General features: G+C 59.9%; 2 protein-coding genes across 2 annotated transcripts in view; both read left to right on the forward strand.

The window, feature by feature from the left end:
- The first annotated feature begins 422 nt into the window (after window positions 1-422).
- Window positions 423-7733, forward strand: HBEGF (heparin binding EGF like growth factor). Its single transcript, XM_088522523.1, has 6 exons — window positions 423-509; window positions 601-765; window positions 3817-3994; window positions 6553-6708; window positions 6822-6914; window positions 7675-7733. Exons 1-5 carry the CDS (start codon window positions 464-466, stop codon window positions 6892-6894), a joined length of 618 nt encoding a protein of 205 aa, XP_088378649.1. The 5' UTR covers window positions 423-463; the 3' UTR covers window positions 6895-6914; window positions 7675-7733.
- A 4304-nt stretch (window positions 7734-12037) lies between these two features.
- Window positions 12038-15133, forward strand: part of PFDN1 (prefoldin subunit 1) — a 29148-nt gene continuing 26052 nt past the window's right edge. The window contains exons 1-2 of the mRNA XM_010211306.2: window positions 12038-12145; window positions 12477-12643. Of these exons, the coding sequence (XP_010209608.1) occupies window positions 12113-12145; window positions 12477-12643 (200 nt within the window). The 5' untranslated portion in view covers window positions 12038-12112. The remainder of the gene's footprint in view (window positions 12146-12476; window positions 12644-15133) is intronic.

Genomic DNA, 15133 nt, shown 5'->3' on the forward strand with positions numbered 1-15133 from the left:
CTGGGGGTGGCAAGGAGACCCCGGGCCTGGGCGACCTCTCCAGCTCCATCCAGGCTCCACGCAAGGAGGCGGCTGGGAGACCCCACGAAGGGCAGGGGCGGATGCGCCCCGGGCAGTGGCAGGATGTCCCAGAGCCTGCCCGTTGGCGCGGAGGCTTCGCAGCAGGGCTGAGGCCGACAGCAGCGCCCAGGGCTGTCCCTGCTCGTGCCCCCCTCCCACCGAGGCGACGGCACCTTGGGGACCCTGGGGAGCAGCCGGCCCCATGCGGCGGAGCACGGGGCCGGGCCGGGGCCGGGCTCAGCAGCGGGGCGGGGAGCCGCGCGGCTCCGCCCGGGCCCGCCCCGCCGCCCGCTGCCTTCTACCCGCGGCGGCGCCCGGCGCGCCGGGACTTGCGGCGGGAGCGGTGCCGATCGCAGCGGCGCCGGCCGAGGGTTTCGCGGCTTCCCGGACTCGTGCGGCCGCCATGGACGGGCGGGCGCTGGTGATGGTCCACGCGCTGCTGGCGGCAGGTGAGGGCCGGGCCGGGGGCGCGGAGCGGGGCGCGGAGCCGGTGCCGCGCGGCCGGGCTCACCGTGCCCCGTTCCCTCCGTCACTCCGCAGTGTGCGCGGGAGGCCTCGGCCGCGACGTGCTGCACAACGAGGTGCTCCACAAGGACGGCGGCGGTGGGGAGCCGGCGGCTGTCACGGTGCCGCTGCTGCGCGGCAGCCCCGAGAAGGAGGGCGGCGGAGTGGCCTCCGGGGACGACCTGAGCGACCTGCCCAGAGGTACCGGCGGCGCGGGCGGAGCGCGGGCCGGGGCGGCTGAGCACGCGGAGCGATTCGGGTCGGGGTCCCGGGACGGCCGCGGAGCCGAAGGACAACGAGAGCGGGGACCCGCTGCTGCCTGAGGCGCCGGCGGGGCGGGGGAGAGCTCGGCTTGTGGGACTGGGTTTGGGTCGGGAGTGGAGGCTGCGGGAGAGGGCCAAGCCCCGGCTGAATCCGGGTGGGAAGGGAGTCGTGGCACAGATCCGGAGCCAGTGGGTGGCAAGTGTGGCCCCATTTTGGCAGGGAACATGTGCAGCTGGGGCAGGGGTTGGCTGTGGCTCAGCTTGGTGCTGCTGCACGGTGGGTGCCCCCGGGTGGCAGCTCTAGTACCCCAGGGGCTGCTTCAGGGCTACTGTCGCTGCTGGGGAGACAGCAGGTGCATCCCATGCCCAGGCTGGGCACAGGGGTGCTGCTTGAGAGCTCCTTGCTCGTGCCCCTTGCCTTGCCCCATGCCATGGCACCCAAAGGTGTGCCAGCCCTGGGTGCAGGGCAGGATAGGAGCCCTGGGCAACAAGCAAGAGCCACCCCCCTGCCAGGGCTTGTGGCTGTAGCTCAAGGCAGTTGTGTTTTGGTTGTCTCTTGTTTTGTGTGAGGGGATGTCCCTAGTAGCCCCAGAGTGGCAGTCCTAAGAGCTTCCAAGCAGGAGAGGCAGGAGCCCTGATCTTGCAGTGCCTCGGTCATGTCTTGTGAGAGCCCTGCCCCAGACAGAGAGAGCCCTTCAGGTGTACGTGGCACCCTCTGCCCGCAGGTGTCGAGCCCTGGGCTGGGTGCCCGCCCGCGTGCGCTGCCTCTGCCGCCTCTCAGATAGCGGCAGTGGTGGCAGCGGTGGCAGCGGGGAGGGGATCGCTGTGACTCACCCCGCCCACATGCGGCTGCTCCTCATACCTAGCTGGGGTTAGTCACCCAGCGGCCCCTTCATGGTGGCGCTGGCGACACTGTCTCTCTGTTAGGCGCTCTGTGCACTCCTGCTTGGCTCTTCTGCCCTGGCTTGGGACCGGAGGATGTCCTGGTGACTCTCATGGAGGTTGTACCCGTGGAGTGAGATGGGGACCCACTGTGGGCCAGAGGAGTGACGGAGCCCAGGCCAGTGTTGCACGTGCAACGTGCTGAGCTTTGTAGCCTTGGAGCCTGGCGCCAGGAGGAGGGAGCTCTGCTCTGTGTAACAGTTTCCCTCCTCACTTCTCTCGCTTGAATTTTGCTTTCTGGCTGTCCAGTTCTGTCAGACTGTGATGCTAATGCCCAGCTTTGCGAAACCAGGCTGAACACTCAAGTCTAGAGCGATTCTGCCCCTGGGAAACGCTTATTTTCTTGACAGGAGCTGCAGTAGGAGAGCAAAGATATGCTCCCATTGGCCCACTGATCCTCCAGGCATCCGTCCAACGAGGGTTTCCCATCCTAGAGCAACGGATCCCTCAGGGATGGGCCGTGCCTAACCTAAGGACGGATGACTGCAAGAGGACTGACTGATGGGGCTCTGTTTTTTGGGGTGCAGGGTACCTGTTCCTGAATCAGCATTGCACAGGCAGCTTGTGGCAGCGTCTCGGAGCACTTCTGCAATGCTTTGAGCTAATTTACAGTCAGACACATGTGGCTTTTGAGCCAGAGGTGCATTTCTCTCTGTGCTCCAGCCCTGGCAGATCTTTTTCCCTGTGATGGGGCTCTTGGGGGTATCTGTTTCATCCCTCTGCCTGCTTGGACTGAGCTGTTTTCCTCCCTTTCCAGCAGCGAGATCATGCAAATCCTCTGCAGATTCGCTGCTCAGAGGAGCAGGGACAGCCCCAGGGACAAGGGTCAATGCCAGGGAAGGGCAGCAGTGGGGGTGACCAGGGGTCACAGCACGGTTCTGTCCCTGCGTGCCCGCAAGGAGCCCTGTGCAGCCAGCAGATAACCCGCAGGGGAGGGGGTGGCTGCTGCTGCCAGCCCGGGACACGTTCTGGGGCCCTGCGTCTCACCCGGATCTGGGGATTTCTCCAAGCCACAGAGTTTCCTGGAGTATCAGTTTTCTCCAGGCCTAGCCTGAAGGATGTTCAGGTTGTGAAATGACTTCCTCGGCGTGCGGGCCGAGCGGTGCGTCGGCGCGCGGGAAGGAAGGTGCCACGCGCTGAGGGCTGGGCTGCGCGAGGAAGCTGTTGAGAAAGCGTTAGGCACGTCGAGACCTGCCAGGTTAGACTCAGCCGCCCTTTCCCCTATGGTCCCTGCAGCATGCAGTTCTACATTGCATTTCCCCAGCCTCTCTAGAGCTCATAGTGCCACAATTTGGGGGCCTGTGAGGTGGCCCTTCAAGCAGAGGATACTCTTTCTGGCACTTCTCAAGATCAAGCTGAGGTTGATATTTTTGGCATCTGCCATCTTAAACTATTCTGACGATGCTGCTGGTTTCACTTTGTGGCTGTGGAGGGTGTCTGGGGAGCCGGGTGCTCTGGCTCCCACCAGCCTGCATAACCAACTCAGCAGGGAGCTGGCCTCGCACCCAAAACCACAGAGTTCCACGTTGCCATCAAAAAATACCTCTGTAATTCATGGGAACACTCCATTTGCCATCTGCTTGTCTCTGCAAAACCCAAAATTGACCTGGGCTTGCTCTCGTAATCCTGCTCTTGTCCTGTCTGCAAGCCATCATTGTAACCACAGGAAGGAGAGCCCCTTGGAGCCATGAATGGGCTCTTAATAAAAGCTACATAAAGACGCAATTAGCAGTCTTCTGTGTCCAGTGGAAACTGGTGTGTATAATAGCAACATTTGAGATGCATAAAGCCCTGTTTTTTCTCCCTGATTTCTTGGTTACTTGTTCCCTTATTTCCCTTAGAATTGTTCTGATGAATCAGAAAGGCCATGATATTTGTGAAAAATCTGGGGGGGAAAAAAAAAAAGCCCTCTGCTTGCGGGCAGCCTGCTGAACAAAAGGCTGCGTGAATGCCAGGGCAGAGCTGGCTGCAGAGTTGGGAGCTGGCTGCTCTTTTGCTTTCAAATGAGAAGTGATCGGTGTTTTCTCCTTTTGAAATTGTTTTGCAGTTGCTTTCTTGTCCAAGCCTCAAGGCCTGGTTACTCCCAAGAAAAAGGGGAATGGGAATAAAAGAAGAAAAGGAAAAGGCCTGGGGAAGAAGAGAGACCCGTGTCTGCGAAAGTACAAGGATTTCTGCATTCACGGGGAATGCAAGTACATCAAAGAGCTGGGCGCTCCATCCTGCATGTGAGTGACTGCGGCGTGCCCGGCCCCGGGAAACCTTAGCCATTGTTCTTGGAATTCCCTGGGCTGCGCAGAGGAAGAGCCCAGGGGATATTTTTAGTGTTCGCTCCCCATCCGCGTGGCGACGGCGCTGACCTGGTGTTCCATGTGCTCCTTGAGCTGCGCCGCTTGGAGAACAGCGGGAACCTGTGGCCTCTGCTCTGGCCTGGTTTCTGCGTTTTGAACGAGTGCCACTGAAATGCCTCGTGGCCTGGGACTTGGAGCACTCGGGAGGCCCATGGGATGTCAGGCAGGCTTGTGACGTAGGGAGCTCCCGCCACAGAGGAGTTCCTGGGAATGCCAGCGTCCGTGCCAGGGTGCAGCTGGCTCCCCTTGATCCTGCTGCTCTGGGTCCGCAGCGGTTTTCAAGTATCTGTCCTAAAATGGGCTGCGAGTCTTGCATCTGAGGCCAACTTCAGGTCTTCCTGGATGGGTTCCTGAGCCGGGAGAGGATCTCGCGTCCTTTGCTCTGTCCCATATTCTGGGGGCCCCTGCCAAGAGCTGGGAAGCTGCTGGGCCCCATGGCTTGCTAGTGAGCTGGGGACAGAGGTTGGAAGCAGGCGGTGCACCTATGAAAGCACCCGGGCGAGGGCAGGGGTACTGGCCGCTTGTCCCGTGCGTGGCATGTGGCTCTCATATAGGGGCACTGCCAAGGCGTGAGACTGCTCTGGGGCTGCAGGAAGAGAGCAGGGGCTGGACGAGGTGGAAGAGAGTAGGTTTGCTCGCTGCCTGGGCACCCAGATCCAGCTGCTGCTGCCCAGGGTAATGCCCGTGGGTGCAAGTTTGATCCCCGCTGACGTGGGCAGGGTTTGAGCTGGTGGATGTAAGAGGCTTTGTTCCTTGCTGGCAATCCCCTGAGCCACCCAGCCCTGTGCCAGGAGCCTGGGAAGATAATAACTCCTTAGCTTATAGTGTCCAGAAGCTCTTGCGCCCTGGAATCCACAGGGATCAGGGTCCGCACAGCTCCTTGAACCGCTTAGTTCTGCTGTGCCTGGAAGCTGTCACGATGCTGCTGCTGGGCCCTCGAGCAGGGGGAATCAGGACTACCAGCAGGAGATCTCTGCTGGATTGGCTTTCACTGGTGACCCACTATGCTGCAGAGCACAGTCCTTCCGGGATCCTACCTGAATTGGGCCAGGACAGCTGGGCATCCCCTTCCCAAGCTCCTACTGGGAGCAGTCACTGTTTCCTTGGGGTCAAAAGAAGCTTTCGAGCAAGGGCAAGCAGGAAGAGTGCTGACCGAGGGTCTTGAGCCAGCTGAGGTTCTCAAGACTGCTGGCCCCTATGGGATCTCTCCCATTGGAGCTGTGGCTGGTGTTTTTAGGACTAGTGGCTCATTCCCCTTGGCGTCCCCAGGGCAGTGGTTCTGGAGCTGAGTTCTGCAGCTTTCCTCATCAGGAGTAGCTCAGGCTGCCTCAGCCCTTCCTGGGGCTCTGCAAGGCCTTGCTCTCCTCCCGTAATGATGTCCTGTGAAACACATGTCACTTGGCTTGGGTTTGCCCCTAGAGTCACAGCTTTGAGTGGCTGGGAGCGCTCGGGCTGCCCTTGGTGGCTCCGGCCGTGCCACCTGTGTGGGGTCTTTGCTTCCTGCGGCTGCCCCCGGTGCTGGAGGAGCCGGGGATGGTGCCCAGGCCCCCGAGCACTGCTGAGAGGCGGCTCTGTGTGCGCACGACGGCCGCCTGGTGCGGAGGGCGGTGCTGGCGTGGCGCATGGTGTTAACGGAGCCCTCCCCGGGCCAGGCCGGGGCTCTGGCCCAAGTCCATGCGTCGGAGATAAGATCATGTCCCTGCCCAGATCCGCCGAGGGTCCGTGGTGCTGAGTTTATTCAGCTGGTCCCATCAGTAGGTGTTGACTCATAAGGAGGGTTTGGGTGGCTGCCTCGCGGTTCTGAGGGGGAACTTTATTTCTGTTATATGAGTAACCTCCTGAGCCTGCAGGGAGCTTGTACTTCTCTGTTAGCTCTGGCTGGCCCCAGGCACTGGGGAAACCTGTTCAGAGGGAAGTTGTGAGCTCCAGCCCATGGTGGGAGACTGTTCCATGCTTCCTTGCACAGGACTTGTCATTGCAGAGAGCAGGTGGCTGGCAGTGCCATGGGTGCCTGCGTGCCTCCCTCTTGCTTGCCTTGGGCAGTTGTGTCTTGCCTGCTGGGGTCTCAGTGGTTCCCACCTGTAGGCCCTGTTGTGTCTGACCTCTGTGTGTGATGGAGCTGGTTGCCACTCAGAGGTGGCCCAAGCAGCCTGGCTCCACTTCATAGGCGATTGGGAAGAGTCGTGACCCTGCCCTGGGAGGAAGGACATGGCTTTGCTGGGCATCCTCATGCGGTGCTTGGGACAGGGATGTGGGGCAAGAGAATTTACCAGTAAACCAGGGAGACAAGGGGGACACCAGACCTCCTGGCCCAGGGTGGGTGCAGGACTCTGGCTCACAGCTGAGCAAGGAGGTAGCTCTGCTGCCTTGTGGCAGAAAGGACCTGATGCCCTGTTGTCCCCGCCATTCTCTAATGCTCTTTCCTTCTTGCCCAGATGCCAGCCGGGATATCATGGTGAGAGATGTCATGGACTCTTGCTCCCCGTGGAGCATCCCCCCAGCACATATGACCACACGACTGCACTGGCTGTTGTCGCTGTGGTCCTGTCCTCACTATGTCTTGTCATCATTGCAGCTCTGCTGATGCTGAGGTGAGCAGCGTGGGGGCTGTTCTGCCAGAGCCACCCCCCAGGAAGGGCTCAGGGCAGGGCCTGGTGGCAGGGGCCACTCCATGCTATGAACATCTCTTGGCTTGGCCTTACAGGTGCCACAAAAGGGGTGTCTACGATGTAGAAAACGAAGAGAAAATCAAGCTGGGCATCACTGTAAACCACTGAGGATGCCGGGCGCCAGCGAGGTAAGACCATGGCTTACCATGAGGCTTGGGTACTGCTGGGTGTTGGGATGCTCTGCTCGCTCGTTATAACTTCTCCAGCATGGGGAGAGCACCACGTCCTGGCTCACGAATCCTGCACTGGAGCTGGGCAACACTCAGAGACTGGGGAATCAGTTGGCAGGATTTGGCCCAAAAGCCCCTGTGGCTGAGCCCCGAGTGCCCGACTTGGCTCCAGCCTCTCACTCCATCCTTTCCTTTCCTTTTCTCCCCTCCCTCCTGGAGCCCCTCACATCCTGCTGGCTCCCACAGGCCCTTCTTTTTTGCTCCCACTTGCAGCGCATGTTTTACCTGCTCCTGCCTCCTGCCCTGCAGTGGGGCAGGGCCCTGTGCTGTGTCACCGTGGGTGGCCAGAGCACGACCTGGCTTGCAGTGAGCCCCATTTTGGGGAAAGGGCTTTGGCACAAGATTGGCATTGCTGCCCTTGACCTGGGGAGAGGAGGAAGATGCATTGACGAGGGAGGAAACGGAGCGGGGGGGGGGGGGGAACCGTCGTCCCTGGAAGGGAGCCCTGGGGAGAAGGAGCTGTGTGATGCTTGGTCACAGCTCTGCCCTGGCAGCCTGCCAGGGAGCTGGCGGCCCTTGTCCTGTGAGGCATCAAGGAACTCTGGCTACTGCGGGGGCTCCGGAAGCACCGGGGCTCCCCCTGGGCCGGACGAGGCCGCAGGACGCGCTCGGCGCCTGAGGCCGCCGAACCAACGCGCCCGCGCCGCTCTCATTGCAGGAGCGGGCCCAGAAGCAGTTCTACCTCCCGGAGGCCGTGAGGCGTGGAGCCGGCACCGCCCCGCAGCGCACGGGGAGCTTGCGGAGCGGCCGGAGGCGGCGGCGGCGCCACAGCGGGATGCGGGGCCGCGCGAGGGACCCTCCACGGCGGCTCCGGCCGTGGGGCTGCAGGGGCTCCTGCGTGGGCCGGAGGCGCCATCGCCGTGGCGCCCAACGAGCAACTAACTGTGAAAGGCCCAGGAGACCGGGCCGGGGGCTTTCTTAGATGCAGGGGGAGGGGGGTAACAGCTATTTAACAAGATATTTTTCATTTTAAATTATATATTTATTTTAGATAAACTGTACATAGTATTTATATTTATTAGAGGTCTGGCCCTGCAACCCTCATGTAGGACAAGACAAGGTCAGACCTCCCTTATTTTTTAAGTGCAATGTAATATTCTAATAAATAACACTTTGTTACGAACATTCAGGCTGTTAAATGAATTTAATGGTGGGGGTGGGTGGGAGTTGTGTCTCTGCAAATGGTAACAACAGGCCTTCCTTAGTGAGATATCTCAATATTTTTGAGGAACCTCTGTTCAACAGTGCTATAAGCCCGAAACAAGCTGTGGAGGCTGCTGGACCGGCCAGGGTCTTCCCTGCAAGCGCTGCTTCAGGCTGGCTCAGGTCTGGTGCCCAGCAGGCAGTATAAATAACTCCCAACCTGCTCGTGTTTCCTCTTCCGAGAGCTTCCCCCGGGGAGCCAAGACTGGTGTGAGCTGATGGCTCTAGCACAGAGCCTCAAAGCGGGGAAAACTGGCTGCTTCCCTGCAGGAAATCTGCTTTCCTCCAGCCGGTTTCACTGTAGTAGATGTCAAGCTCTGCTGGCACTTTCCACTCATGTTCCGACAACTTGCCCTGGAGCAGGGGAAGTGAGTAGTCTGCAGAGCTTTTTGGACTAATTTGGCCAAAATTTAGCTCTGGCAAGGCATAAAATAAGCCTTACAGTCCTTGGATGCCTGCAGGAGGGGGTGCTTAGGAAGTGAGCTTATTAGCTCATTCCTCTAGAGCAGTCGGCAAGTTTTAATGTAGCAAAACCTGGGGCGTGGGAAGGGGAATGAAGCAATGGCTTGGCGCTTCCCAAGATAGCCGCCCTGAAGCACGGGGCCACAGCAGAAGGGAAGCCTGGGGGGAATGAGAGGGAATCCGCATCTTATCACCTGGAGAGCAAAAGCTTTGCGCTGCTGTGGGGACCCAAATCCCAGCGCTGAGAAAGCGTTGGGTGAGCCCCAGAGCACGGTGCTGCGGGGAGGCTGCCTGAACTGGCCGCTCTGAACTTCGGACCTCTGGAATATTTGTTAAGCAAACAGCGTCCGCGCTTGCTGCGCTGCAGGCCAGGCCCCCGCGCTGCTGCTGCCGCTGCCGTGGGGCTGTTGGCTCTGCAGAGCTGGGGGCTCCACGCTGGCCTCCCGACGTCCTTCCTGCCTTTCCTCAGAGCCAGCTCTGCTTGCCCTAGGGCTCTGTCCCTCCACACACTGGAAATAGCTGCATAGGAGGTTGGTTCTGTGGACAGCTGGCGGTTTTATGCATACTTTTTGCTCTGACTGGGAGGCTTGGGAGTGAGGGCGAGAGCCTTCGCAAAGCATAGCGAGGAGCTGGCTGGATCCATGAGGTAGCAGCTCCTGCTTGTGCAGGCTGGGAAAGGAGGCAATGTCTTCTCCTGCAGCGCAAGGAAGGTGCGATGCCCACCAAGGGGCCCACAGGAGCTTCTGCCTCCTCAGGTGCGGAGCCAGGAGCAGAAAGAGAGGGAAAAAAAATCCCCCTTGCATGTCCCTGGCACTTCCCAGCTCTCCACCTGTCAGGCCCGTACGCCTAAGCCGCTGACTCCCGCTCCAGCTCCCTGCTGTGACCTCTTCTCCTTCGCAAAGGGCACAGCCCTCCCCAGAATGACACTCAGAGCTGAGAGACCTCCAAAATACCAACTTGAGATTTAATTAAATTTAAATGTTTAACTCGATTTATTCCCCTGCCCCAGCGCTTGCTCTCAGCCCCACTTTCAGCCATTGCAGCATGACCGTGTCTGGATGCGAGGGGACATCATGACCAGGATGAGGGAAGATGCTGCGGCCGTGCAGGGAAACGTTGGGACATGCCACCCCCCGCCCAGGGCATGAGGTGATGCTCCAAAATTCATGGAGCCATCTCCACTGCCTTTCTCTGAAAACAGATGGCAGCAGCCCTGCAAGCAATCCTGTTCAGCTAATTTTCTTCCTGACTGATGTTTTTGGCCTTGATCTGCTCCTCACCCAACCAGGCTCACCCTGAGCTGGAGATGGGCTTTGCCAGAGCGTGTGACGAGCCACGCTGCCATGTGGTATCTCCCATGGGCTCGCTGCTGCAGCAAGAAGGGAGGCACAAGCCCCCTTGCTTGGCGTGGGCACAGCACAGGCTCTCGCCGCACCTCATGCCAGCCCTCGTGTCACTGCCTGCTTTCTAGTGAAGCTCGTCCAGGATCCAGGTGCAACGGCTTGTCTCAGGGCCACTCTTCCTCAGGGCCACAGGGATGCTCACACCTGACCAAGGCTTGTTACTGCGATGTGCCCCTGGTGAGAGGCTGCTCGGGTTGTGCCCTGCTCCAGCACGGATTGCTCTTTCGCCTGGGTCCGCCTGGAGATATTTCCACACTCGGCCTGGTCAGACTCCCCTCCCATGATATTGTCCCTCCTCACATACCTTCATGTCAGTGGTGGCTTCCAGCTTATCCCCCCGTGCTGAATGGCTGCACGCTGAGGGGCAGCAGGAGGCTCCTCGGGTGACAGGCGCAGGTGGCGGCTGCAGGTGCCCCGTGTGTGAGCGCCGCCGGCAGCAGCGCTGGCAGCACCAGGGGCACGTGGCTGCGACCCCTCCGAAGAGCTCGGAGAAGGGCAGAGCAGCTCCTGGGAGGACAGCAGCGGGCCCCAGGCTTCACGTCTCCCGCGGCACACACGAAGCAGGGAAGCCGGTCGCAGTGCGGCGGCACCGGCCCTGCTCCGCTCGCGTCACCACCCCAGCCGGGCACCATTGTTCACTCCTGCCTCCTCTGGGCCTTTGTGCTATAAACTGCTGCTGACTCAGGCCGAGCACGTCCGTGCTCCCCCCAGGAGGCCAGGCCACCCTTGGATAGAGTTGGTTGCTGCAACTTTTCCTGCTATTCACGCTATTCCTTTTCTCTGCAGGAAGTTGGATATGCCGGGAGCTGCAGGGCAGAGCAGTGGGAGGAACTGGGTTCCAACAGCCACCAGGGCCTCCATAGCTGGAGGTCTCAGGCAGGGGGATCAAAGAGAAACATCTCCACTGCATCCAAGGGTTGGGGTTGAACCTGCTCAGAGCCCATGCGGCTGCTCAGTGCACAGGACGGGATCCTCATCAGTGGCTGCAGTATGGACCCTTGTCCCTAAAGGTTGGATCTTGCACTCTGCTTTGAACAAAGAGGTTCCCTCTTGTCTGCCTCTACTGAATAGCACAAGGGTATTTTAATTTTGCCGCACTCCCCCCCATGGCTTCTCATCGCCTCACCATGACCTCACTCCTTCTCCCAGCCCCGCTGGGCAAACTGCAAGGAAAACTCTGGGGCTGGCGGGAGTGATGGTGATTCCTGAGCGGTGCCGGTGGGGCTGAGTCAGGCAGCCCAGGTCAGGGGTCTCCAGGCAGCTGGGACAGTTTCCCTGCAGGAGGCACCTCGCTGCTGTCCGGAGCGGATTCCCCGGCGCCTCGTGGCACAGCCGCAGCACGGGGCTGCCCGTAACGCCCCAGGCCAGTGCACGCTGCTCCTCAGCCTCCCCCGCAGCTTTTAATTGGATTCCAGGCCGCGGGGCACTCTTCGTCCCGGGCTGCCCTGTGCCCTTACGTGCCTCCCACTTTCGCTGCTGAAGCAGCTACATTTCTGCGGGGGTGAAGCGCGCCAGCCCTTCCCCCTCGCAGCGTCTCAGCGCCTGTCGGGACGAGAGGGCTGCGTCCCACTGCCAGGTATTATTAATAACACAGCAGTCTGGCTCCGGCTTTAGCTACCGCTACTGCTTTCTGATCGGTGCCTTGTGTTGTCCTGCCTTTGGGATCCTCTCCCAGCTCCGGGGGCCCTTCCTGCTCTCTGCATTCCCCGCCGTGGCTGCTGCCATGCAGGAGCTGGGCAGGACCGCCGCCGCCTCGCTCCCCGAGGCTTTGCAGGTGGCTCCACGCCACCGTTCTGCACCAAAGGACGATGCTGCAGCTCCCCGTTTAGCCAAGCACTTCACTTGGAGCTGCATGCCCAGTGCCAGGTTGGCACCCTGAGCCGCACCGGGTACCGCGCCAGGCCCCGGCGGCCGCTCCCACGACGGGGACGCGCCCCGCACCCCCGCGCCCAACACCCCCTCCGCGCATGCGCACCGCCGCGCCCGCGCTCACCCCGCCTCTCCGCGCAGGCGCCCTGGCCAGGCAAGATGGCGGCGCCCGTGGACCTGGAGCTGAAGAAGGTAGCGGCGCCCCGCGCCCCGGCCGGGCCCGCGGGATGTGGGGCGTGGGGCGTGGGGCGTGGGGCGTGGGGCGTGGGGCGTGGGACGCGGCCCCTGCCCGGCCCCTGCCCCGAGCCTGCGGGAGGCTGCATGGGGGATGTGGGAGGCGGCCCCCGCCGCCCCGCGGGAGGCAGGATGGGGGATGGGGAATGCAGGATGCGGCCCTTGCCTGGCCGCGCTGCGGGATGCGGGATGGGGCGTGCGGGATGTGGGGTGCAGGACGTGGCCCCCGGCGCCCCGTGCACGCCTTGCTGCTGGGCGGCCCCTGAGTGCGGCCGCTGTCGCCCCGCAGGCGTTCGCGGAGCTGCAGGCCAAGGTGGCGGACACGCAGCAGAAGGTGAAGCTGGCCGACCTGCAGATCGAGCAGCTGGGCAGGAGCAGGAAGCACGCGCACCTCACCGACACCGAGATCATGGCGCTGCTGGACGGGACCCGCATGTACGAGGGTGTGGGCAGGATGTGAGTACCAGCCGCGGCGCCGCTTCGGGACGCGGCCACGGGACACGGCTCCAGGGCAGCCCTGCCCGCGGGCAGCCCTGCTCTGCCTCGGCACCCCGGGAGCCTCAGTGCTGCCTCGTGTCTGTCCTGGGAAGGGGATGCCGCCTTGCTCTCATCACGTTCGCTCTTTTCAGTTTGTATCCCTGTTTGCGTTTGTTGTTCCAGTGATCTTGCTGGGATGTGCCCTTCTGGCCAGCAAGGCCAATGGGCTCCCAGCTGCACCAGGAGGAGCATTGCCAGCAGGGCGAGGGAGGGGATCCTGCCCCTCTGCTCAGCTCTGGGGAAGCCGCGCCGGGAATATTGGGGCAGTTCCGGGCTCCCCAGGACATCCCCAGATGTGGAATGGCTAGAGAAGGGCCAGCGCAGAGTGACAAAGATGATGAAGGGACAGGAGCATCTGTCGTGTGAGGAAACACTAAGCGAGCTGGGCCTGTTTAGGCTGGAGAAGAGAAGGCTGAGAGGAGATCTGATCAATATGTACAAGTACCTTGGGACTGAATGTGGGAGGATGGGGCCAGGCTCTTCTCTGTGGTGGCTAGTGACAGGACAAGGGGTAATGGATACAAGTTGAAACCCGAGCGGTTCCATCTCCATGTGAGGAAGAACTTCTTTCCTGTGAGGGGGCCGGAGCCCTGGCACAGGCTGCTCAGAGAGGCTGTGGGGCTCCTTCTCTGGAGATCTTCTAAACCCACCTGGATGCCACCCTGTGCCCCTGCTCTGGGTGTCCCTGCTGGAGCAGGGGTTTGGACTAGGTGATCTCTAGAGGTCCCTGCCAACCTCAACCCTTCTGGAGTTCTGTGAATTCAGGGAGGCCCCTGGGACTTCATCTTTTGGGATCAGGTGCCAGCAGCCTTTGAGAAGGGCTGCTGCAGCTTTCATTGCCTCTTTATGTGCTTATGCTTGCTGGCTTTGCTCTCAGTCTTTGTGGTCATCTTTGATCTGTCTGGGCCTTTTGTAGGCTGGATTAGTGGAACAGGGTTCTCTCAACAAACTGCCTACATTTGCAAGAAGACTGTTACAAACCTGCCCAGCCATTTGTGAAGGAACAATACACCATTCCGAGTGCAATTTATGTCTAAAACCCACAAAAACCTGTGCCCTTATGCAGTGTATGTGCTCAGGGCTTTGCTTGCACAAGTGTTCTGCAGAAATGGGCCTTGCTTACCGTGTCTGTGAGTGTGAGGGCTTGGGTTGCCCAGGCTCTTTAACGAGCGCGATGCTCATTTGCAGTTCTAGTCCATCTGTGAAAAAAAATAGAAGAATTTTGTTGTATTGGATGGTTCTCAAAACACCTTAGACCAGGATTGGTGTGGTGTTTGGCTCCAGCAGCCTGTAGCTGCTCTAGCCTGTTTGGCTTCAGCAGCTCCTAGAGAAGACCCCACAAAGGGCTTTCAGAGCTGATGGTGCCTGCTGGCCACGTGGACCTCGCGTTACCTTTCTGCAAGACTCTGATTTTCTGCTGTGTCGTGAGATGGGGAACAGCGATGACTGTGCTTAGCTTGGATGGATTCGGGAAATACTGAATCGGAGGCAGCCGCTGCCCAAAGGGGTGGTTGTGGCCACGTCTTCCCCACTGCGTTTCCCCCACCTCGTCTGTGGTGGAGGGGTGACCGCACAGCCGTGCGGTGACTTTGCTCAGCTTGCTGATTCAGGGGGCAATTAATTCACCAAAAATGCCCTGGTCTGCCTTCCATCTGCCCACACAATCTCCAGACTCAGTCTCTGGGGGCTGTGGGTTGGTTTTCAGATGAGACCAATGGAAAAAACGAAGTGACCTGCAGGCTTGCAGAGGCCTTCAGCACAGCATGTCCTTCGGCCCGGCATTGTGTGGCTCCCGGGATACAAATTTGCATGCTGTTGAATTAGATGTTAGCTCTATATGGGGTGTTAGCAACTGCTACCTCCAAAAGAAACAGGTTTTGTCCTCTTTCAAGAGGTGGCCTGATTTGGTTTGGTTCTGCTTTCATTTACTTATTTGCATTTGCATTCACTTCTAAGTATATTTTACTTATTGTGTATTTGGAGAGTCACAGAGCAGACAAACTAGGAGCAGAAGATAATTCTGGAAGTTTAGCAATGTTTTTTTTTTTTATCTTAAGCTAAGTACTTCTATATGGAGAAATCTCCCAAGATCCTTTAAAGGAGTTTATCAATCTTTAAGATAAATTAAGGTAGTTTTGCTCACAAGCGACACGTGCGTGGCAAATGGTATTGGTTCCTCTGCTAGCTGGAGCCCGTTGTGCTGCCTTCTGTTTCTCCTCCGCTGCGGAGCCACCTTCCTCCTCTGCTTCCTGAACGCTGACCCGTCCGTGCGCCGCAGCTCCGCGCTGCCTGTCCCTTGGGAGCTGCGTGTTGCTCCTGGCAGACGGGGTGGCCTGGGCCCTGCTGGGCAGCCTTCCTGCCTCGGCAGTGGAAGGGAGCTCTCCGAGGAGTATTTGTCTTACAACAGTG

Source organism: Tinamus guttatus, unplaced genomic scaffold (assembly GCF_059628265.1).
Source record: "Tinamus guttatus ecotype Peru unplaced genomic scaffold, ASM5962826v1 Tinamus_guttatus_pri_ptg000155l, whole genome shotgun sequence".
Classification (NCBI taxonomy): Eukaryota; Metazoa; Chordata; class Aves; order Tinamiformes; family Tinamidae; genus Tinamus; species Tinamus guttatus.